Here is a 23,544-nt window from a genome sequence, read left to right on the forward strand (position 1 = left end):
CGGCAGGGAGAGACTGAAACACCAAACAGGGATTCTAAAGCTTCGTCCTGGACCAGGGGAGTGGAAATGCAACGGAACTTAATTTTGCAATGTTGGAATTCAGCACTTTCTGGTACTTTGCTGCTGGAAGTGGCAGAAGGTCCCAGATGCATTAGTTCAGCTGCCAGTGCGACAGTCATGAAAAAGGCAAATGAAGTCCTGAAACGTACCTCAGGTGAGGTATTTGCCATAGCAGCAAAAAAGTGCATGAATACTATCATCCATAGCACTGGCGACCCTCTCCTGCAGCACTGACAGCTCTGCTCTCCTGGGACCAAGGCACATCCAGAGCTGAAGAGAAGGGCTGCGAGGCAGCCGGGTGACCCCAGGACTTGCTGCCCCATGGGAGGGGGATGAGTGTACGAGCTGAGCCAGGATATGATTGTCCCCTGGGCACAGGCCAGCAGAGGGGGACGGGGGTGTTTCACATGCAGGACATCTTCATGCTCACTGGCTCAGCTGCCAGATAGGAAGAGGTTTGGAAATCCCAGATCAGTGGGAGTCTGACCGAGATGCAGCAGGAGGAATCCCAACTCCTTCTGGGCTGGAGGATGGAACTTTCAGGCATTTTCCAGGCTGGACTCTGGGGCCACAAGGAGCCAAAAGCTCCACTCGTGGTCTCCAGTACAAAACACTAGAGAGGGTTAAAACCTGGAGATTCAGTGGTCTCCAGCCAAGGGAAGTGAAGAGCAAGCACGTGTGCTTGCATGTGAGTATGCACGCCAGAGGCCCCAAGGAGCTAATCCTGACCCCACCGCTGTCTCCCCGCTGCTGTCTCACAGCCCCAGCTTCGCTTCCTGTTGTGTCTGTGCAAAACCTAAAAAAAGAGAAAAAATGATTGTGGTGCCCGGCCACCCGAAATGATCAGTTTGAGTGTTAATTACAGCCTGCGACTCCCAGCGGGCGAGTGGCGTAGGTGCTTGTTTGCACTGTTGGAAGAGCCAATTCTCAGGGCAGCCACTCTTGGGGGCATCTGATTGATGCTCGCTCTCAGACCGAAAAAAAGCTCTGAACTTGGGGGGAGAGGCGGTGTCAATCCGTCACATTTGTGATTTGAACATAGGCAATGGTATTGGTGACATGACTTGACTGCCTGGCACACATGGCATGTGCAGCTGAACTGTATTTATAGGATAAAGAAGAGTTTATGGTGGGAAACAAATAAGAACAATATTAACACTTTATATCAAAAGGGGAAACAAAATCTGGAGCTCTGTAGTGTAAAGGGATCAGCACTTGCTTAAAGTCAGTCACTGGAAGAACCAGAAATTAGCACCTGGATCTCTTTGTGGGCACAGCAATGAGCTTTTTCAGACTCTCCTTTTTTTGACTCTTCAGCACCTGCCATGGGCAGCGAAGGAGTGCTTTGGTCGTACCAGTGATGTCTCACTCATCCCTGACTGGAGAAACGCAGCCCCGCTTCATGAAGACAAGCTTCTCACTATTAAAATAACTGCACCCAAGAGACACGGAGAAGGATCCTGCCATCTAATTTAAGAAAGGATATTGAGACTGTGTTGTTCAAAGCCAAATTCTAGCTGCAGCCACTGCCTGCGGAATCTGTCCAATTTTCGATTTTAACATCCAAGAGGAAAAAAAAGAGAGAGAAAAGAAGAAAATAGAGCTTGACAACAGCAGTGATAGACCCAGCCAGTTCCTGCAGTCTGAGCTCAGTTTTCCCTCCCAGTTTGATAGCAAAGCCTGGGACACACTGCCCGGTTGGTGGCTGGACACTTTGTGTGAGGATGGTCCAGGGCACAGAGGCCAAGAAATCACACGTGGAAGCAGCAGTTGAACCCCCGGGCAGTGGCCCATGGTCTGCGTGAAGAGCTGCCCTGCCTGGAAGGAGCAGAACTGTTGGGTCGAACAGTGCTGGTCTCAAGGAAGCAAAGTGTAAGTCTAGGAAGTTCAGGCTTTTATGCTTGGGCTTGCACTGGTGGAGAACACGTTTGCTTAATTTCCACCTAAGCACAAGGGTTGATTGTTGTTTTGTTGTTTTTTTTTTTAAAAGATACTTTTCAAAATGAGAGTAGTGTGGGATCCCAAACACCAAAATCCTCCACCAAACTCAACATAACACGGCTGAAGGTAGTGACCTCTGTTTGACGGAGAAGACGACCAACTTAGCGACCGTTTGCTTTCTTGCATGCTGCATTCAGCTGTGAAAAAGTGTGGCCGTTCTGGATTCACATCCTTATGCATCTTCAGAGCTAAGGGAACACCTCTGGGAATTAAAACCAAAACCCACTCCTATTTTTATTCTTACAGGAAGGTTTTGATTTGGGTATGCAAATTTTTGGCTTCAGTAAAGAGGCAAATCCAATTTACTTAGAATTCACAGAATCACAGAATCACAGAATCACTAGGTTGGAAAGGACCTTTAAGATCATCAAGTCCAACCATTAATCCAGAACCACCATGTCCCCTAAACCATGTCCTGAAGCGCCACATCCACACGTTTTTTGAACACTTCCAGAGATGGCGACTCCACCACCTCCCTGGGCAGCCTGTTCCAATGCCTGACCACTCTCTCAGTGAAGAAATTTTTCCTAATATCCAATCTAAACCTCCCCTGGCGCAACTTGAGGCCATTTCCTCTTGTCCTATCGCTAGTTACTTGGGAGAAGAGACCAACACCCTCGTCGCCACAACCCCCTTTCAGGTAGTTGTAGAGAGCGATAAGGTCTCCTCTCAGCCTCCTCTTCTCCAGACTAAACAACCCCAGTTCCCTCAGCCGCTCCTCATAAGACTTGAGCTCCAGACCCCTCACCAGCTTCGTTGCCCTTCTCTGGACACGCTCCAGTACCTCAACATCCTTCTTGTAGTGAGGGGCCCAAAACTGAACACAGTATTCAAGGTGCAGCCTCACCAGTGCCGAGTACAGGGGCACAATCACTTCCCTACTCCTGCTGGCCACACTATTCCTGATACAGGCCAGGACGCTGTTGGCCTTCTTGGCCACCTGGGCACACTGCCAGCTCATATTCAGCCGGCTGTCAACCAGCATCCCCAGGTCCCTTTCTGCTGGGCTGCTCTCCAGCCACTCCTCCCCAAGCCTGTAGCATTGCATGGGGTTGTTGTGGCCAAAGTGCAGGACCCTGCACTTGGCCTTATTAAACCTCATACAGTTGGCCTCTGCCCATCGATCCAGCCTGTCCAGATCCCTCTGCAGAGCCCTCCTACCCTCCAGCAGATCAACACTCCCACTCAGCTTGGTGTCATCTGCAAACTTACTGAGGGAGCACTCAATTCCCTCATCCAGATCATCGATAAAGATATTGAATAAGACCAGCCCCAGAACCGAGCCCTGGGGAACACCGCTTGTGACCTGCGACTGCTCCTTTTTACTGCATCTAAAAAGCCAGGGATATAGACAACAGAGGCTGAACTAAAATGCTAGAGGAGAAAGGAAAAGAAATCTAACACAGCCACATGCTTGATTTGCTTAAATGCATCCTTCAGCTTTGTGAATTCAGACACAAGCCCCTCCGCTGGGGAGCTGCAAGTGAAACAAGAAGCAGGAGGTGTAATCGGCTGGGCTTCACCCAGGTGTTTGTTCTCAGTGCCTCAATGAATCGCCCGGAAAAACTCCAGTCTGCTTGAGCATCTTCTCTGCCAAGGCTGAAGATCCCCCACATGCAGTGGTGATGTGGGGAGGGAAGGGGGGACACGGCTGCTGTGTGGGGCCGCATGACAAGGGGCTGACCACAACGTGAGAGCGCAGCAAGACGTGTCCTCTAGCACGGCCCCACGGCGCCTCGCCTGAGTTGCTGTTCTTAAAGCCGGTAAAGAGAGAGCAGCCCTTGCCCGCCGTCACGCTGCTGTGCCACGCCAGCAGCTACCTCCGTCGGGTTAGAGGGGAGCCTGCCTCTCACCGTCTTGTGGCACCACTGGGGAAATGTGTATTCCCACAGCTCATGAGGGAAAAAGGAGCATCCCGAGTACTTCGGACACGAGGCACTGGACTTGAGGCCATAGTGTGGGAAATCTGGGGTGGCAGGCAAACACCAGCGACCTGGCTGAGGCTGCCCAGGACAGCGGCAGTGCAAACGCGGGAGCTGTACCCCCTGCTGGGGGAGAGCCAAGAGCATCAGTCACAGCAAAGAACACTGATCCCTGAACCTCCAGGACATGACAAGCGCCGTTCTGCCCCCAAAAGTGAAACAATAACATGACAACCGCGTACAAAGACCGGTTCTTGTTCCGCAGCGCAGCCCCAACCACTGTCTTTCTGGGGCATGCAGGGGGTCGGCGAGAGGACCGGCGATGCCCGAGGCATTTCAGACTTGCCTGGCAGCCTCCAGACTTCTGCCGAGGGCCTGCGGGAGCGGATTTGGAAGGAGCTCTCTTACCAGGTAGCAAGCCAAGTTTCTTCCTACATCTTCAGAGCTGAGGTTTGTTCCCTAGACAGCTGATGGGTATCTCTGCACTTGTTTACACTCCGGCACTAGGAGATGTGCCCCTTGGGCACACTCAGAGGTAGCGGGCAGCATCCATGCCCCATTCCAGCAGGGACACTTGGCAGCAGAGCACACGCACGACTAAGCATTTTGGGGAGACGGAGCACTTCAAGCTAAATAGCAATACTGAGACAGGCAGAAGCAATGACAAGAAGTAACCAGCTCTATGGGGAACAACCAGAAAGAGGTGTTTTCTGATCTTTACCCACGCCTCTCCTATGCACAGCACTGCTCCCCAAGCAGTTGCATTACAGGAAAGGAGAAAGCTCAGATATTGACCTGCGATAGCCCCAGCTGAGCCCACCTCACACAGCTTCCACGTGGCAGACAACAGATTCCTTTGGAGCGAACACTGTGTTTGACCTCTTTTGTTTATCCTGGGGCTGTGCCAGCAAGTGGTGAGCAGGAGGAGTGATGGAGGGGAGCTGGCATCAACTCACAAAGCTCTGTAGCTCTAACACTTACAATACAAACATACGTTTCTTGTTCCAGATCCACATCCTCTGTAGCTCGGGAAATGCCCCTGTTGCCCTTCCCATCTTTGCTTCTCTTTGCATGGTGTTTTTCTCCCCAGTTATGGCTTGTTCCATCTGTTCTGCCTTGTGACAACGTCCTCTTGCAGAGGCTCAGAAAAGACACGGGTGACCATTCGTTCCCATCAGCAGGTCAGCAGCGGGTGACTCCTGTGCAGGTTATGTGGACATGGGCAATAGGTTGCCACTTAACGCAGCCCCATGCAATGTGGTCACAGGCAGACCCACCGCCGTCCACCTCCGGTATTCCCCAGGCTGATGAACAAGTTGGTCATACATAACCCAGCCTATCCTGACAGCCTGCCCTCTGCTCTGTGGGCCAAGCCTCGGTAAAGGCTGGCTGGCTCTGCATTTCTCTCTGCTGAGGTAGAGGCAGCGTAGTCTGTCAGAGACATCTGTCTCAGCTCACTTGTTAGGGAAAGGAAACAATCTGCCATTCTCCCTCAGACCTGCCCCTGCCAGCTCCTCTCCCATTGCCTGCAGCAGGGCAACAACCTGGGGCATCCTGGGGAGCAGCAGGACCTTCGCCTTGCTTGGTCCAGAGCATTTTCAGACACTATAGCAGAGCCAAGGGGCAGTATCCCGCTGAGCTGACTACCTAGGGATGGCTGAAAGAACTGCACAGGGAGCCCACGTGTCTGCACCGGGACCCAACTAACACCCTGATCCCATACACCTCTCCCTGGAGCAACAGGCAATGGCAGCATTATGAACAGGACCTCCAAGGGGAGCCCAAGATCTGTGCTGGCTGTGCCCCTGCAAGGGTCCTGGAGCAAGTTCTTCCCAGATAACCCAGTCAGGCTAATGTAGCGTATCAGAAAGGCAAGACTAGAGTCACCGTTGTGATCCTGCTTCCTTGAGCAGGTCAGCAGGCAGGCACATCCCTGTCCCCTGCAAACCCACCACATGATTTTATGGCACCCCTCCATGTCACCAGCTGAGCCACAACCCTGAGGCATTGGCACAGGACTTGGAAGCTCAGCTGTCCCTCTGAAACCCCAGAAAAGTGTCTTCTCTCACCAGCACTGCACCACATCCTAACTCTCAGGCTCAGAAACTGCCTCCAGGTAGCTTGGGTTTGGGCCATACAACTCCATTTTCAAGCAGAGCCACCACCTGGATGTTGTCAGCCCAGTTATCCCCCAACGGCAAAGCCCCATCTCCAGCCAGCCATCCTCTCTCACAAGGAGCATCGCAGCAGCTTGGCAGCTGTCACTGGTGTCACACCCCCCAGGAGCACGGACAACCAAAATACGTCTGTTCTCGCAGGGAGGGGGAATAAAACACAAGTCTGAAGCTCATCTGCTTGTCCATCAAAGGGCCGAACAAAGGGTATCTAATTTCTCTTACCATTACAAGACTGCTGCTATGAGTTTGTATAAGGCTCAACAGTACCCACACGACATGGTCAGCTGGAAAACACGTACCTGCTCACTTTGGGGCTGAGCAATGGACCATTGGAAGTTTTGCCTCAGATGGTACAATACACCCTTGTTTAGAGGTCCAGCCAAGTTCAGGATGGTGCCCACAGACATCCCAGTACCAACAGCCCAGCCTGCCAGGACAGCTCCCCATGGGAAGGGAGAATGCTCCAGTCGGCCGTTCATGCAGTCCCAACTTAAAGCTGTTTCATTCAGCAGAAATTAAACCAACCGAGTGACCTGAACTTGGCTGGATCAGACAGAACCAAGTCCCAGCAGCACAGGGATGCTTGAAAGCTTAGCTCAGGCTTTTTTTCCACCACTACACATTTTCTACCATCCCCCCTAGCCCTTTTGAAACAGCCAAACCAAATAATTAACCCCTCCGGCTCCCCTCACCTCTCAGCACTTAGAAACTGCAGAGGGCTAAACACAGATGCATTGCAAGGAGGTTGCCCACAACGCTAAGGGAAAAACCACAAATAAAAGCAGCTGGGAGGTGAGCCTGAGTGGGGCAAGACAGGACGTGCGCATGAGGAGGTTTACGTGGAGAACAGCCCCCATACAACAGGCACCACAACCTGCAGACAAATCTCTCAGCAGCTCGAACGGATGAACCTGCACACATTTGCATATGGGTAGAAGGTGGTTTTGCAGCACCACAGGCACCAGGGTCACCTAGAAGTGATGTTATAGCCACCATGATAAAATACCATTTCAGGGCAAGATGAGGGAGGGGTGCAGACGAGGGATGAAAGCTGTGCAATGGTCCACCCTCTTCCTCTTCTCCAGTACCTGCCTAAAACATGTCCCAACCCCATGAAGCCGATGGAGGGGTCCTACCAGCTCCTATCACACAAACTTTCTCTGGAAACCTCTCCCTTTTCCCCAAATGGCTCTTTTGGTTTTCTGGGAGGCTACTTAAGGCTGACTCCAAGCAGCCACAGACGGCTCTTGAAGGGTGATGGGGCACCCCATCCCTAACACCCATTTTCAGCCCATGTCTCTGCTTGAGGAGGGACCACCAGAACCTCTTTTCCAGCCACGTTCCTCAGAAGAGGTACCACAGGCAGTAACCTCTGAGGTGACAATTCCCATTCTGAGGAGGCCCAGCTGTACAAACCTCCTAGACAAGAGGGAAAAGAGCATTTTCCAGCCTCCTTCCACCAAATACACATGCTCCACAGTTACTATCCCCTGGGACAAACCCTTCTGTGGCATTTCCATCCTCAAGCCACACAGTTCCTACACACATTGAGATCTGCAGGTATTGGGGATCCCCTGACCGCACTTTTACAAGGTGTGCATGGGCTCTCCCCAATGCCCAAGATGACTTCCTCTGGGAAGGAGATGAAAGGAGGTGTCACCCCCTAAAAATAATACCCTTGTTTGCAGCAATCACCACAGTGCAGCTTGTCCAGAATCCCAGGGCTGTGTGGCACAACTGGATGGTAACAGCAGCCAGGCTCGCTGGCACTAATGACAGCCTCTCTCTAGCCAAGACACACACTCTAAGAGGGGACAATGAGTCACTGTTTTACATGGGATAATTTAACAGACCGCACGGCCTTTAACAGGAAAAATCATTCACTCTTCTCGGGATGTCTGGAAGGCAGTGGTCCATGGGCAAGAGAGGGACTCAGGGTGTGATGCCTCCAGGAAATGTTAATTCAGGGTGCGGCTGAAGGTCCTAAGCTCTTCCCTATGGAAAGTGATGGATGGGAAGAGCCATGCAGAGGGGCGAGTACACATCCTGCTCTCCTTCCAGCCAGACAGGGAACGTTTGAGCCTGCCAGAAGCAGCAGTGGTTGTGGTGAACATCTCGGGGTGGAAACGCACGGCCTCAGGGAACTGAAGCGAGACCAAAAATCCCAGCACACCTGCCTCCACCTGTATGTGAGATCCCTGATGTCTGTACAGAGTTGTCGCTGTCTGGGACCCTGTGGCTGGGGCTTGCGGGATGGGAGTGCCTCTGGCATGCGGCATCGGGGAACGGAGCAGCAGCAGAGCTGCATCACCTGCCTGTCTGATATTGGGGCACTTACACCACCCACAAAGTGCAAATTACTCCCAGCACGGGGCCCTCACACACAGGAATATGGGGGCAGACAGGTATAAGGACAGCCCAGGAGCATTAAGTGCATTAAATGCATTCACGGCGTTTCCAGCCTGCTGGCGAAAGGCAGACGGACAGTCCCTGCTTCCTTGGTGCGGGGTTGCATGCTTGTTCATGACTGTCGCCTACCCATAAACATTGCCATGCTTGGTGACTTATGCTGGATGCAATAAAACTGTAGAGAGCAGATATGGGGCATTCGCTCAGCCCCCAGCGCAAAGTGCCAAGCAGACTTCAGGTTTCTCTGTCTGGATCCAGCTCAACACAGACACATTGACTTTCATAGGAAAATGCCTCAGCCCAGCCTCCCAAATGCTGTGGCAACCTTTGTAGGGCAGGCAATGCCACTGTGCCAAGGAACAACAGCAGACACCTCCTGAAGGGCTGGCGAGACGGAGGCAGCAGCCTTGCAGCTGACCTGACCCGCTTCCCACTGTACTGTCCCCCTTGTCATCGCCTTTTCGGTATCTTCTCTTCTAGCTCAAACATGTCCCGACCAAGATCCTGACCAAGAATCACACCTGAACAGGGCTTTCTGGCAGGCAACACATAGGGCTGGCACAGAAATGTGAGGATACAACCTGTTTCACACCCCTACCCCCATCCTCTACTGAAAGAATCCACAAAATACTTCTCTGACAGGCAGCTTCTTCATTCTCACCCCTCAGGGTCTGCTGTCCCTTTGGCACAGAGCATGGCTGGAGACAGGACGCTGGGTGAGAGCAGCCACTGCTGCACCACAGCCTGCGTGCCCCATTCAGCGCCACGTGGGGCGTGGGGTGGGAGGGAGGCAGCGGTCCAATATTCAGAGCTATTTGGGTTTCTCTCCATACCACTAAAAAAGAGGGGTCTCTGCAGAAAGCGCTCCAAGGAAACACGGCAAGCGCTGCTGACAATGTAATCTTCACCTCCCGTTTCTATTAATGTTCTTACGGATTTACCAGGAACTGGTGCTGACTTTTCACCACCCGAGGCGTGCAAGCGCTCCCGGCCGCTGCGAAGCCAGCGTGACCCTGCGTGCAGCCCCTCGCCAGCACCACTCCGAGGGGCACTTCCCAGCAGGCTGCTGGAGCACTTGCGTGTCAGAAGAGACAATGGGCTCGTGTGTGCATTTTGCTTCTCGTGCCTGGATGACAAACCCAGCCCACAGAGCTTCGTATTTGCAGTGCAAACTCAGCACTCTGCAGTTAACACTGGAGCTGACAGACGATTTAGCATCAATGCGTCTGCAGCCAACTCCGTCTTCCATATGCTGTACACAACTGCTCAGACAGCAGCCGCCAAGGCAGCTTGGAGATTTGAGGGGGTGTCGTCAGATGTATGTATTTTTTTAAGCTGCTACAAAAAGAACCTTAAAATCCTGATGTGAGACTGGGTCTGAACATCCTGCACTACTGCAGATTTCTACTGCATGTCACACATACAGGGCAAGAAAATAATTATCTTTCTATCTTTATTTTTTGCCCCCCCCGCCACAGGAGACTGCTCAGTCCTTAACAACTGCCTGGAAGAGAATCCTGAAACATGAAATCCCTGGAGTGTCCAGGCTTCAGCCAGATGACTCCTGTTTAGGGAGTGCTGGCCGTACCCAAGCCAGCACAGGGACCGGGCGGTCACTGGTTCCAGAAGTGACTGTGATTCAGAGATCTGGCTGCTGGACATGCTTTAAAATCACTTGAGCATTACTTTGATGCTCAAGATCCTGGGAGGTTTACTTCGGAAGAAGTTACTGCCATTGGCATTAGGAAGAAGATATTAAAATGACAATACGGAAGCTCTTTGTTTTCTACAAAGTCTCATGAAAGCTCTTTCCTCTCTTCACTCCTGCTTTCTCACACAACTTACTTTGCGTTTATGTTTCTGAAGGTAATTTTTCTTCATTTCTCCTCAATGGCACCTCTTGGACCATCACAGTGTCACCAGCCACACCCAGGCACAGGGGTTGGCACAGCTGGCCCATGGCTGTGTGGCTCCCTCCTCCCCGGAGACAGGGACAGCTCAGGCCCTGTTTTTCAAGGAAAGCTTTGTTATTCCAGTTTAGTCAACTTGAGTCAAGGATCAGCCAGGGAAACTCTAATCAAGTGATGGAAAAGAGTTACAGCTATAGGATTAGCTCACAATAAATCATGCAGAGAGGGAAAGAAAGAATCCAGCTGCTTCAAGCAACCTGCCAAGTGCCACAGCATCATCTCTGGGGATCAGAGCAGGACCAGAGCCAACAGCAGCTAGTCTGGACACTCTGTCCTGTTCAGTGGTTCCTCCTAAACCCTCATGTGCCCTGGGTGGCAGGAGGCTCTGGTCACCTGGTATCAGCCTGAGGCAGATGTCAGGAAGGTTTAATAGAAGGATGACAGGCATTTGAGGTTGGCAGGATGTTATTTCACAGGGGCGACGTGCTTAGCTCTCTGCCGTCACAAGGAATGCCATTGAGATCTTTATAGGAAACAGAAAATTAACAGTATCCAGCAGGAATATGGCCTCTGCGAGCAAATATCTGTGCATGAGCACCATACAACCTTCTGTTTTCAAATGGTTAACTCCTCCTACAAGCCAAGCTAGAAGCTTTCCAAGAGCAATTTCTCTCCCCCATTATGCCTGTTGCTCTCCTGGCCCTGGCTGACTGCTTGCATATATAATGCAAGCCTGAACTGCCAGCATTTCCATTCCTTGTCAATAAACTCCTCCTTTCCAGTCTGCTGCTCAACAGGAATTGCAGCAGAAGGGCTTGCGCTGGCAGTGCCAAGGCAGAGATTCCTGCCGGGATGCGCAGGGGCTGATTTTCAGCTGGCAGGGCTGCACCAGAGACCCGCCTCTCCCCTGCGCGCCGCGGTGCTGTCCGTACCCCTGCGGGCTCCTGTCGCTGGGCAGGCTCAGGCAAGCCACAGCTGCAGAAAGCTCTTGGTCTCAGACAGCCGTGTGGATCTACCAAGCCAAGAGCCCGTCTACACCAGCCTTCTGCCTAGCTGCTGAGGCCACAGCAGGCCAGGGTGCCGGGGGATGAGGCTGAACTTGCTCAAAAACTGCCTGCAGTCAGGTCTGGTTCAGGCAGATGCTGTTTGTGCCCTCTGCACATAGGCTACCTACACACACACAAGAAAAAATGAAGTCTCTCTAATGTCGTATGGCTCAACGACTTGCCTGCTGAATACGTTTCAAGCCATCTCATCAGCTCCACACATCTGGAATTGATGAAAGCCCCAACAAGTAGGAAAAAAAATGCACGCTCAGCAAACCCTTCCCAATGCACCACCCTGCACACAGCCACTCCCTCCCCGGCTTTGTTTCACGGCCCTTGCCCCTCTGCTCTCGGCGGGGGCAGATGAGGGTCTGTGTCCTGCCTTTCTACATGACAGCGGGTTGTTAACCTGTGAGACTTGCTGCCACAAGATACAGAGCAAGAGGCTTTACAACGTGTTGAAGAGATGCATCAGCTAGCTTAATTACAGCCTGTTGGAGACTAGGGAGAACCATCTCCAGCACATAACTTCTCATCGCATAGCTCTTTGTGCCTACTTCTGCTGTATTGAGTAGTGATAGTAGGAGGCTCTGGTCAACGAGCCACCAACGAGCCCTGTCTCCCCAGCCAGCATGTTTAACAGAGGATACAAATGTCTCCAGGGTCACTGGAGCACTGAGACACAACAGATCCAGCATCACTGGTAGCAACTTGTCTGAGTGGTGGTTGGATTGGTTGGATTTATCTCCCCGTTGCTGGTTAAGCCCTGAGAACGGCTGTTAGCAGCAGGTGCTCTGAAGACATCTCTTTTCCTTTTACAGGGCATGGGCAAGGTCTAGTGGAGACCTCAGGAAGAAGGGAACCGGAAGTCTTGCATCTCCACCCACCCAGCAGTGGCTGTTCATGGGCAACTGAAGCAAAATTCCACCAACGTCATCAGCCTTGTTTCAGTCTCACCGTGCTCGTGTCTGCTGGTCCTTTTAAGCTAAAGGGAAGTCAATCTCTGATACTGCCAGCAGTAAACTTGGAAAAGACCCAGCTGTGAATATGCTACCCCTGCACCCTTGCCAAAAGGAACGGCCCGGCTCTGCAGGTGTGTGCAGGACTGAACTCGCCGCCTTCCCACGGCATGGGAAAACATGACCGTGCAGAGGTGCTCCCCGCGGCCAGGGGAGCGGGGCAGAGCTGCGTGCTTGCAGGGCATCGCAATGGGGATGGGGAACTGCTGAGGAGCTTCTGACCTCCAATTAGTTTGTGCTGATTTCCCAGGTCCCTGCCTTGAAGGAAGCCCTGTGGAACAACCCCTGAGACACCCGTACCCGTCAGCTCCAAACAAACATCACCTTTGAACCTCATGTCAACATTACCCATCTTCCTGCAAGGTCAATAATTCACGAGTGAAGGAATATCTGGCCAGAGAGCAGGCTTGGGTCCGGTTTCACATGAGTGGTGAGGCTGCAAATCCACAGGTAGATCAGTGCTCCAGGAGGGACCGCTCCAGGGCATGGCTCAAACCCGCTGCTGCTGCTCCCTCCCCAGAAGGGCTGGGAGAGCAGCCAGGAGATGGAGGGCTATTAATCAAGTGGCATTTACAAAGAGAAGAACAAGCTGTGAGCACTGTTGTGACAAGAAGCCAGGACTCATCGCCTCAACATCCCTCCATACCACAGAGGTGACATGAGGTGGGAAGGGACCCATGGGTCACGACATGCCCTGTGCACTGCTGTGCAGGTCCAAAACATTCCCCAGCACAAAACATGTCCTCCATGCACACACACCATGGGTACAGCTTCCAGGGCCTGCCAAGGCCAGGAACTTACTGATCTGCCACTTGAGTCACTGCAGAGACAGTGACACCTTCAGAAGAGGCTTTCTAAGTAGAAAGCAGCTTCAAGTCCAGATGGATAATGCTCTGGGGGAGTCTACGAAAATTAAGTCCCGTTATGAAAAAGCAGGGTCTCACCAACATCAGGTGCTTCTTCAGGACATCAGGTCTCAGCACCTGTGCTCGGCCACAGTTCATTTACACAGCCATGTAACAGACCCGTCTGAGCACAACACCAGACTTGGATCCTGGGCAGTGTGATTTGCAGCATCTCCCAGCTGCGGGAACAGCTTCGCAACGCGACGCACCACCACGAGGGTTCGGTCACGGGGATCAGGCAGAGCAGCACCTGGGAACACTGACTGCATTTGTCCTCCATCACTGCAATGCATCAGGGAGGACCACTGACAAGGTGGTGGGAAAGCAGGACACGCTAACAGAGAGGGAGGCAAACAGGCTTGAAGGAGCCAGGCTGGGCTGCCCACGGGGCTGGGAACAGCTGGTGCTCAGAGAGCCCAGCTGTAGGTGCAGGAAGCTCTTGCCGCTGCGCAGGGAAGGACCGGAGACTGCACAGGGCAGTGTATGCAACTGAGACAGCAAAAGTAGGCAGACACTGAACCCACAGGCACTTGCACCCTCAAAACCAGGTCCTCAACCATTTTAAATACCAAACAGTGATTTTCATCTCAGCATAGAGCTGCCGAAGGATGTGGGTTATGTGGCCAGGCTTTCCTGCACAGGTAGATGGTGACGAGCCACCTCAGCTGTGGATGTAGCTGCCGAACCCAAGGGTGACAGAGCTGCTGCAGTACTACCCAGCAGGGAGAAAAACTGCTTTCTTCTGCCAAGAAAGCCCAACTTCCAGCTCTTCCCAGCCAAATTCCCATCAGTCTGCCTGCCCATAAATTTACAACTGTTTTATCTAATTAAGGCTCATCCAAATATTAAGAGTTCAGGGGCACTATGGGGAAAACAGGAGCAGCCACACCAGCTAGCCTGTTCCTCTGCCAGGCTGCAGGAATTCCCCACTGGCCAGCTCAAGGCTGGACACCTCCATGCCCTAAAGCTAAACCTGCTCAGTGCCATCCCAGCAACCTAAAGGGAATGGATTTGCACAAGTTGAACAGATTTTGAATTCCTTCTCCAAGGCAAGGAAGATCTGGTCTAGCTAGAAACAAAATTCAGGCTTCTGCAGATCTTCACCTCTGAGCCTTCGAAAGGTGGGAGATGGAAAGGGTTACAAGGCAGGGATCTTCAGAAAGCATATTCACCCCAGCTACCCCAGTAAAGGCTACTGCAAAGGAGCTGGAAAAAATGAAACCTGCTCAGTAACATTTAAAAGAAAGGTTGGGGGAGAGCTTAACTTTCCTCACACTAACCTGTCCACCAGCAAGCCAGCATAAAGATGTCCCCACATCCACAGGTCCTGCCAGGCTGGGTGGGTCAGCAGGATGGCACCAGCTTCAAGACAGATGTCCGATGGCATGGGCTGGGGACCAGATCCCACACAGTGCTCTTGCACAGCCATTCACAAACTTTTCATACCAAAAGGCCATTTTTCAGGCAGCTGCCCAGGGCGAGTCACAGCGATGCCTGGGGCTCACGCTGAGATGTATTTGCCAACTGCAGGGGAGCATGTGTGCACAGGGCAGTGTGGGGTGTTTGCTTTTTGCAATCGCTGTCCTGTCTGCAGGGCTCAGACTGTAGGTCCAACAACATCCCTTGAAAGCACGCTTCAGGGCAATACTGTACTCTGTCAGATCCAGCGCAGCGAGCGGTTAACAGAAATTTGGGGGCTGTTAAAGTGGGGTGGCAGTCAAGGATATTAGCTGCTGCAGGTTCATCTGGCTAAGAGGTCTCGGTGGCTTGCATGGAAGGGGGAACAGCCACTGGTGGCTGCTGAAACCAACCGTGCTGCCTCCTGCAAAGTCTGTAGATGTCCCAGTGCCTGGCTGGTGCCTCTGCAGCCCCCGTTTGCTGACCAGCCAGCTCACCGCGGGTGCAGTTGGCACTGGGGAACCTTGGGCGTCACTTCTGCACAGGATCCGAGTCGCACAGAGCCACTTCTCACACTGTCCTTCCAACACAATAAACGAAACACTGGCTTTGCTCCCCGGCTCATTAAAACAATATAAGAGAAACAAAACCACACATCCTGGTGCTACCTCCTGTACTGGGTGATCTCCTGTGAAGGACATGCAGAAAGAGGACTTGAGCTGAGCAGTGGCCACCCAGCTTCTGGGGATACAGAGCAACTCTTTCTACCTACCCCATGTAGGGCTTTGACTTGGACTGAGATTTTGGCTTCCCAGTGGAAGCAACAGGCAATTGGGAAATGGAGAACAGAGCGAGTCCACCCTGCAGAGGAGACATTTGGGGGTTAAACCCTATTTATCAGAGCTCTACAGTTGATTTTACTGGATAATTTACTAGGATTACATGGGGTGCAAACCTGCATCAGAGCAAAAACTGGGCTGGTCAGAATAAACCTCGACAGCCAGCAATGAAGCAAGGATCCCAGCGCCTGGAGATGCGCACCAGGGAAGGGGGACATGCGCGCAGGGCAACAGTGTGTGTTGGGTGCATTTAGCAATACCTCCCACCATCCACCCCTGCTGGACGGGTTTTACTGCCAAGGAGGTAGTTGGGTTTGAAGAAGGGAAAAATTAAAAGATCCATGTGAAACAGTGGAGAAATCACAGAGGGCTTGTAGTTGTTTGGGCCTGTCCCAAAACTGCAGATCCAGGCAGGAGACAGAGAGAGGGTGTCCCGGTTTACAGCAGCGCAAGCTCCGCAGTTGCAGGTATATGTATGGGAGAGAGTGCAGACTGGTCTGAACTGGGCAGCAGAGGCTGGGAATATGGGATTCAACTCTCCACTGACACCAGGCCTTCCCTCCACTCATGGATGATTTTACTGGGGGGAAAAATATAAAATACCCCCAAGTCTTAGCGTAGCTCCATTTATAGCTGTTCTCAGCATCAGTACAAGCCATGCAGTGAAGGCAGGACCTAGGCACCGCAATGTTCACTCCACGCCTTCCAGACCACCAGAGCTACTCGGTGAGATGTTCCCTACCTCTCAGACCACTAATAGTCTTTAACTGCCTTTTAACAAGTAAAGTTTTGGGCATTTGCCCAGCTGTGTCTCAAAGCTTCAATGTGAAACAAGCCCCCTTTGGCCCCACAGAGGTATTTGGGGAGTTAAGCTCTTCTTTCGGTACTCAGCTCTGAAGGGAAGTAATGGGAGTTAAGCACCTAATGCCTTTGTAGTTTCTTGGCTTCTGATAGCGAGTCCTGGGAAAGACAGCTGTGTTTGCACTGGGATTAAGATGGAGGGTTTGTCATGCTCTCCATTCAGATGCTTGCAGGAAGCAAGGACCAACAAAGAAAATCCAGCACATAATAAATGCCAGCACCCCCAGGAGCGCCCAGGCCACTGCGTGGGCACTCGTCTCCCTGCCTCAGACCTGACCAATGATCACCAGAATTTATCAGCAAAAAAACCCCAAAACATCAGCAATGTTGGCACTTCCTGCACCAACACATGCAAAGATCCTACTGCTCCCAGAAGATGTTTTTGTGGAGTCCTTTTTGCAGGATAGATAGGAGTCTTGAGGTTTTGGGAGTGGGGACAAAGCAGAAAGCGCGGGTGCAACATTCTGCCAGAAAGAAACAGCTGGGTTGGGATGCCAGAGGGATGTGGGGCCAGTGAAGGCTGGATCCTCCTGGCAGAGCCATCGAGACACGAATCTCTCCTGCAGGCACAGAGTTAGCTCCTGGCATGCTAAGCTCCCCTCCTTCCCCCTCCCAACCTCTTGCAAGTATCAGGGATTCTCAGGAAACCATAGAAAGCCAAGAAGGACTAGAGAAAAAATTCCTCATGAAAAGCCTGTCCCTTGGGAGCAGATGGGCTTCATTACTGCCCTGCTCTCAGCATTGAACCAGGCAGATTTTTCTACCACAACAGGTCATGGCTACAGCACTTCATGTCTTCTTTAAACATGGCAGATCTGAGGGCTTTCCAGCCCGTGTTGCCCAATGCCTCAGCTGACAAATGTCATTGTACTTTGAGCACTGGCTCCCCGAAGGACCTGCTTTTTAACTGCTTAGGAGACTGCAAGTTCAGGCACACAACCCTCTGGGCATCACAACACTGTGACCGGGAATCTCAGCCAGGCAAAACTGCCCCAGAACAAAAGCAAACAAAACAAAATAAAACTTAAAAGCCAATACCACCTCAGAGGGCATCTTAGATTTCACATCCCTGCCTGCACTTGCAGTGTTAGCCAGGGTGAAGGCATCATAGCCCTTGTTATCTGGAAGGCTGGAGGACATGTGTCAGCCAGCTGCAAACATGACCCTGTCTCAGAGAGCCTTCACTGGCTAAACTGTGCTCATGTCCCAAGGCAGTGCCTGAATTTCAGCCTGAAAATACCTTTAAACAATGGGGAGGAACTGAGGTCTCAAACAGGCTCTTTCCTGTTCTGAAAAAAAATAATCTCTGGTTTATAAAGATCTGATAATATCTAAGTGTGTAAGTCGCTCCATTCAGGCAAGGTCTAGGTGCGTTTGTAGGTTCAGGGACTAGTGCTCTGTGGGACCTCAGTCAAATCACTTATATTCTCTATAGTCTCTATCACTCTATAATCTCTATAGTAATTTGTCGCCCCTGAAGGGACAAATTTTTAGGCACAAGGTCGGAGTTGACTGACAGTTCACAAGAGCAACCACTGACTTTGGATGCATTGCTCAGAAAACATGAAAGGCCAGATTTGCAAAGATCAGTAGCAAGAGCTTCTCCTGGACCTGCTGGTACTGAGAGGTGCTGGGCTGGGCAACGGAAACCATCCCAAAGCTGGCAGAGAGTGGTGGCAATGGCTATCTTCCATATATATCCTCCTTGGCACATCAGAGGGCTGCTAAGCACACAAGAATGACAGGGCAGTTTCCTGCCTCTGACATGTGCTACATGCCAGTGGTGTGGCTTCTGGCATTGCTGCTCATCCTCCTATAACACCCCAGTCCTCCTCTCTGGGGCTGATGAGGTGGTACCTCCACTCTGGGAGCAGCTGGAGGAGGCTTTGCTCTATCAGTGCCCAGAGGAGATCCAACTGGTTGACGCAGGAGGAAATAAGGATGGAGAGAGGGACCTTGCCGCTTCCCTGCTTCCAAACCTTCCTGGAGCGGCATCACAACCTTGGCACTACTACAATCCTGGTTCTGGTATCTCTCATTGTGACAGAGTCAGACCAAAGGCTGAGTATGTCTGACGCGCAAAGCCCCATGGAAACCCAACAACTCATGCTTTTAGCAGGTCGTGAAAGAACATGGGGAGGGCAGAAGCCAGTGCTGCTAAAAAGACACAAGAAGCAACAGCTGGCTGTTGCAGTCGGACAGAAGCAGAGCAGAAATAAAGCAGCATTTTGAGATTGAAGTTTTTTCCTTCTTTCTTACTGCAGAAGGTGATTCAGTGCTGGAACTAAGTAGAAACAAGAGGAAGTGGAACACTCTCCATTCCCGCTGGTTACCTCTGTGCAAGCTCTGCCCTTGTAGAAGGAAGGGCACGACACCCCCCCAGTCACTTCCAGTACACACAAGTCACTGCACTGGACACAGGAAAGATGGGGCAAGAACAGAATAGCCCGGCTCTTAGGCAAGAGTCTCTTGGGATCAGACTAAACAGTCTCACTCTCCCTCCTTGCCTCAGGCGCCTCTTCCTCCAAACGCTTTTGGGATTGCAAGGGGATTTTTTCCTCAAGTAACATTGGTCAGAGGTAGAAGCCTTGAGAGGGGGAAGGTTACATAAAATGCTTCGTACAGCACTCAATAGCCTCTCATTAGGAAAGATGTTCTTTTGGGATGGAGGACCTGCTTTTTAACTGCTTAGGAGACTGCAAGTTCAGGCACACAACCCTCTGGTCTCTCACTAGCAGCTTGAAAACCACCAGCTCTCTGGATGTCAGTACATTTTGCCTACTCGTGGTTTCCCCAAAAGACCTACCATTGGGGTGGCCCCACAGCACTTTTAATTAAGGTCTGCAGAAACCGCAAATGCAGATGAGTGCAGGGCCTTACCACCTGCCACTCACCTCCCTCTGCCTCCTTCAGATGTTCTCCCTTCTCTCTGCCCCACATCTGTACTAGCATAGTCATCCATAGCTCCCCCACCCATTGCTAAAACCAGTGCGGTTCCCCTGAGAACAGCACTGACCAACGCTTTGATGTAGACAAGGATCAGCAGCCTCCAGCATTTACTGCTGCGCCAGTCTGGACACGCTGCAGCCAGAGTTCGATCAAACAACAGTCTGAGAGCCCCACTGCTTATTGCCACCTTCTCTATGCAGAAAATGTATGGTGTGCAGAAGTCAGCATAGCCACCACTAGCAATGCACCATTCCTGAAGGAGACCGTGGAGGAAGATCAACTCAGAAGGTGGATGACAATCATGCCGAGGCCAGGCGGAATCTCCTGGATGGCTGTGGGTTGACACCAGTACAATCAAGTCCCCCTGATGGAGCAAGGCACTCCCAACACCAAGCTCAGATCACCTGAGGTTTGCGGAGGAGCTGACCATACCTGCCCACATCACCAGTCCAGATGCAAGAGGATGTGGAGATGCTGAAAGATGACTGCTCTAGCCAAACCCCGTAACTACCCACTATGGCAGTCTTTGTAAACTCCACCTGACAGCGTGCTCGGCACCACTTCAGCACCTTCCTGCGATGCAGATATTCTTTTGGCCACGTGTCTGTGTGCCTAGAGTGAGACAGCTGAAGGCTAACAGGACAGATAGGTCATCACTGACTTGAAGTGAGCAGGAGACAGCCCATGGGTGCAGCTGCACCCCACGGCCAGGGGAGAATGAGGACTACAGTCACCCGTGACTGCTCACTGGTACAGCCAGAGGCACGAAAAGCCAACGGAAAACAACCAGGGATATGAAGTCAGTGCGTGCTCAAGCACACAAACCCACATGTGGATGCTCTCCCTGGGGAGCACCAAGACTCGTCTCACCTCTCCTGAGCGCCAATGAGGTTGGCAAACACACCTGAGCCCATTTCTGCCTCCAGGAGGTACAACGAGGGATTCTACCACTGACTTCAGTACAAACAAATTCAGCCCAGCACCAAAATAACCAACTCAGCGGCATTTAGGAGCACAGTTATTTCAGCACATGCTGGTGTGTGGGTGTTCCTAGGGCAGAACAAGAAAGCCTTATTTCAGCACAGCCACAGAGTTCAGTGCAAACCGCTCCAGCACACAGCTGCCCAGATGGAGTTAAAAGTGGGAAATGCAAATGGAGGAGTTAATTCCTGCTGCCCGAGATGAGTGAGCCCTTAGCACTCTCAAACTTAAATGTTTCTGGTTATATCATCTTTCTTTCCATGTTGTATTCCTTGTCCTGGTCACAGGATGGTTGGATCTCTCTGTGCTGTTAGAGAGGATTAATTCAGCACGTTACGTGTAATGGACTGTGGGTGGCCCAGGAAAGGTGACCTGCTGAATCCTGCGGAATAAAGACAGAGGAAAGGATCTGACTGCTCCTGGGGAAAACTCATAGCGCTGCCTCTTTTTCTAGCATTTTTATTCATTATTATAGAAACCAAATGTCACCAGACAACTAGAACTCCAAACAACCTCAAGGCAACCATCACTTTAAAGATGACATTTTTGTTTGCAAATTGTTTACCTATTATCATAACTAGTAACTTCTAAAATTCAAGTAATTGGCCTCTGCTTGCTTTCCTTTGGGACAAAAAAAAAAAAGGCAATTTTTAGCTTGCTTCTTTTCTGTATATGGTAATGACCTTTCCTCTGCTAGTGTGAGTTTTTCACAGAACTAAAGAGGAAAGGAAAAACTGTAAACTGAAAAATAGTAAGGGGAATAAATGGCACAAAAATTAAGGCTGGAGCCAGAGAGACAACTCTCTGCCTAGAAAACAACCAGATTGTAGAGAACATGAATATCCCTTTAATTTGCCTCTTTTGTGAGCCTTAAGAGGCAAATCTGCAGCGGGTGTTCGCCACCCTCACAAACGGGCTTCCACTGAGCAACAAAACACCACTGGTTTCCAGCAAGTCGGGTTCCCTACCCCAGACCTATCAACAAACTACAGGACCTTTCAAAAAATCACCCTTACCCCATATCAAGGCAACAGATCTGCAGCCTATTAAGGGTGTTGCATTTCCCAAAGCCTCAGAGGGCCAGCGCCTCTCAAGGGCGCATTCCAGACCCAAAATCCCCCAAACCCCTCGTGAGATGCCATCACCATTACCATCACCTGGTTTGCTCTGACCTGATGGGAACTCTGCGTGAAACTGTGTTGAGATCATGCAAGGGATTGAAGTCAAGTAAGCACAGAAAGTTCTGCTGACTCACACACGCAGAAGTCTCCTTTTGAAAACCAGAGTCCTGAAGAGAGCCACATTTTCCAGTCAAATATTAGAAAGCGCAACGTAAAACGCAATGAGCTCTCCGTCAGGAGCCCTGGAGATGAGCACCAATTCAGTGCTGCACTTTTTACTGAATGGTCCCAATACTAAAATAAGATGCATATATAATTTCTTTAAAAAAAAAAAGTTACTAAGGAATACAATACTGATTGTGGTCTTCCGGGATTACGGAATTCATCTGACAAACTTCACATGGTTTTCTAGAAATAACAAATGCTTGCCGAAACCTAACTCATTTTCAATCTTACTCAGCCAACAAGTTAAGCCCTTTTTTATTTTTAGGAAAAAACACATTAAAGTGATGGAGCAGCCCCTATAAAAGCAAAATCGCATTTCATTTAGTCCATACTGATAAAATTCCACTAACATTTCAGTCACATCAGTCTTCTGAATTGTAAGATGTAACTTTAGAGGTCCCATTGATGGATTGCTGCTGTAATCAGAAAATGTTAGTACATTGTTAAAACTACAGGAACTACCCAATAATGTCTCTTAGGAAAGAGGAGCTAATTTCCCCAAGAGAGCAGAAAGCAGGCAGGGAAATAACTAACCCCTCCAGTACAAAACTCTTTATATTTTAGTCCTGTGATTATTGAATTGTTTCCCAGTGTGGAAGATATTTCTAAGAGCACACGCTAAAGAAGTCCCTTGAGTAATTCAACCAGACTCCCCAGGACTTCCCCAGTGACCGTGGCTGTGAAACAGCCACGAGTTTGGAAGAGAGCAGCTCCCCTCTCTGCCCGAACCCCAGCGCCGCCGCAGCGCTTCCACACAATTTCACGCCCAGCTCTCGCTGAAGGCAGGGACACCGGACGGGACGGTCACCCGAAACGAGCTTGCCTTAGAAACGGAACACGACTTTCAGCGCCGACCAGCAGCGCTGTGACGGGATAAGTAGCCGGTCGCAGGTTGCAAGCAAACACAACAGCGAAGTTCAGTGGTCCCGGCCGAGAAACCTGCGACCTCCGGCTGCCCCGCACTTAAACAGCTCCCCCGCGGATCGGCCCCTCGGACCCGACCGGCTCTCACCGGCATCGAAGTGATTTTAGGAGCCTGCGAGGGGCTGACCACCGTGCCCGCAGCCCGGCCCGCTCCGCCGCACGCCCCCGCGACCCGCCCCAGCGAGAGCGCTGGCAGCCCCCGGCCGAGGCGCGGACTCACCTGGGCTGAGGCCGCTCTGGAAGTAGAAGACGCCCAGCAGCAACGAGCCGAGGCAGGCGGCCAGCGCCAGCCGCGGCGCCCGGCTCCGCCGCATCCTCCGCCGCGGCTGCCCGGCGCAGCCCCGCGGCCAGGGCCCGCCGAGCGCCCCGCCGGCCCCGCCCCGCTCCGCGGCCGGGGCCGCCTCGGCTAGGCTCGGCTCGGCTCGGCGGGGCTCGGCCCGCCGGCAGGAAGTGACAGCGGAGCGGCTCGGCCTCGCGAAGGGGAGTTCGGCCCCCCGCGTGCCCCGCGGGGCCGCGCGCCCCATCCCGCCCCGCTGGGCGGCGGCGGCGCGGCCCGGCGCCGTGTCCGTGCCTGCCGGCGCCCGGCAGCACGCGCTCCCGAGCGAGCTGCCGTGACGGCCTCGGGACTCCTCGCGGGGGAAGAGAGAGTTGCCGACGTGCTGGCGGGCTCGGGAGTTTCCTGGTGACTTTTCTCAGCACGTTCGGCGCTTGGCAAGCATCACAACGCCTCGTGGCCTTAACATGCACCTCTTCTTTTCGGGGTTTGGTTGTTGGGGGTTTTTTTGTCTGCGCCCCCT

General features: G+C 51.9%; 1 protein-coding gene across 1 annotated transcript in view; it reads right to left on the reverse strand.

Annotated features, from left to right (window-relative positions):
- The window catches only part of CHST13 (carbohydrate sulfotransferase 13), a gene marked incomplete at its 5' end in the record, with an annotated part of 32,800 nt that extends 9,739 nt beyond the window's left edge, over positions 1 to 23,061 (reverse strand). The window contains one exon of the mRNA XM_082004827.1: positions 22,968 to 23,061. Within this exon, the coding sequence (XP_081860953.1) occupies positions 22,968 to 23,061 (94 nt within the window). The remainder of the gene's footprint in view (positions 1 to 22,967) is intronic.
- Between the last annotated feature and the right edge of the window lie 483 nt (positions 23,062 to 23,544).

Source organism: Phaethon aethereus, assembly GCF_964289735.1.
Source record: "Phaethon aethereus genome assembly, chromosome: 11".
Taxonomy (NCBI): Eukaryota; Metazoa; Chordata; class Aves; order Phaethontiformes; family Phaethontidae; genus Phaethon; species Phaethon aethereus.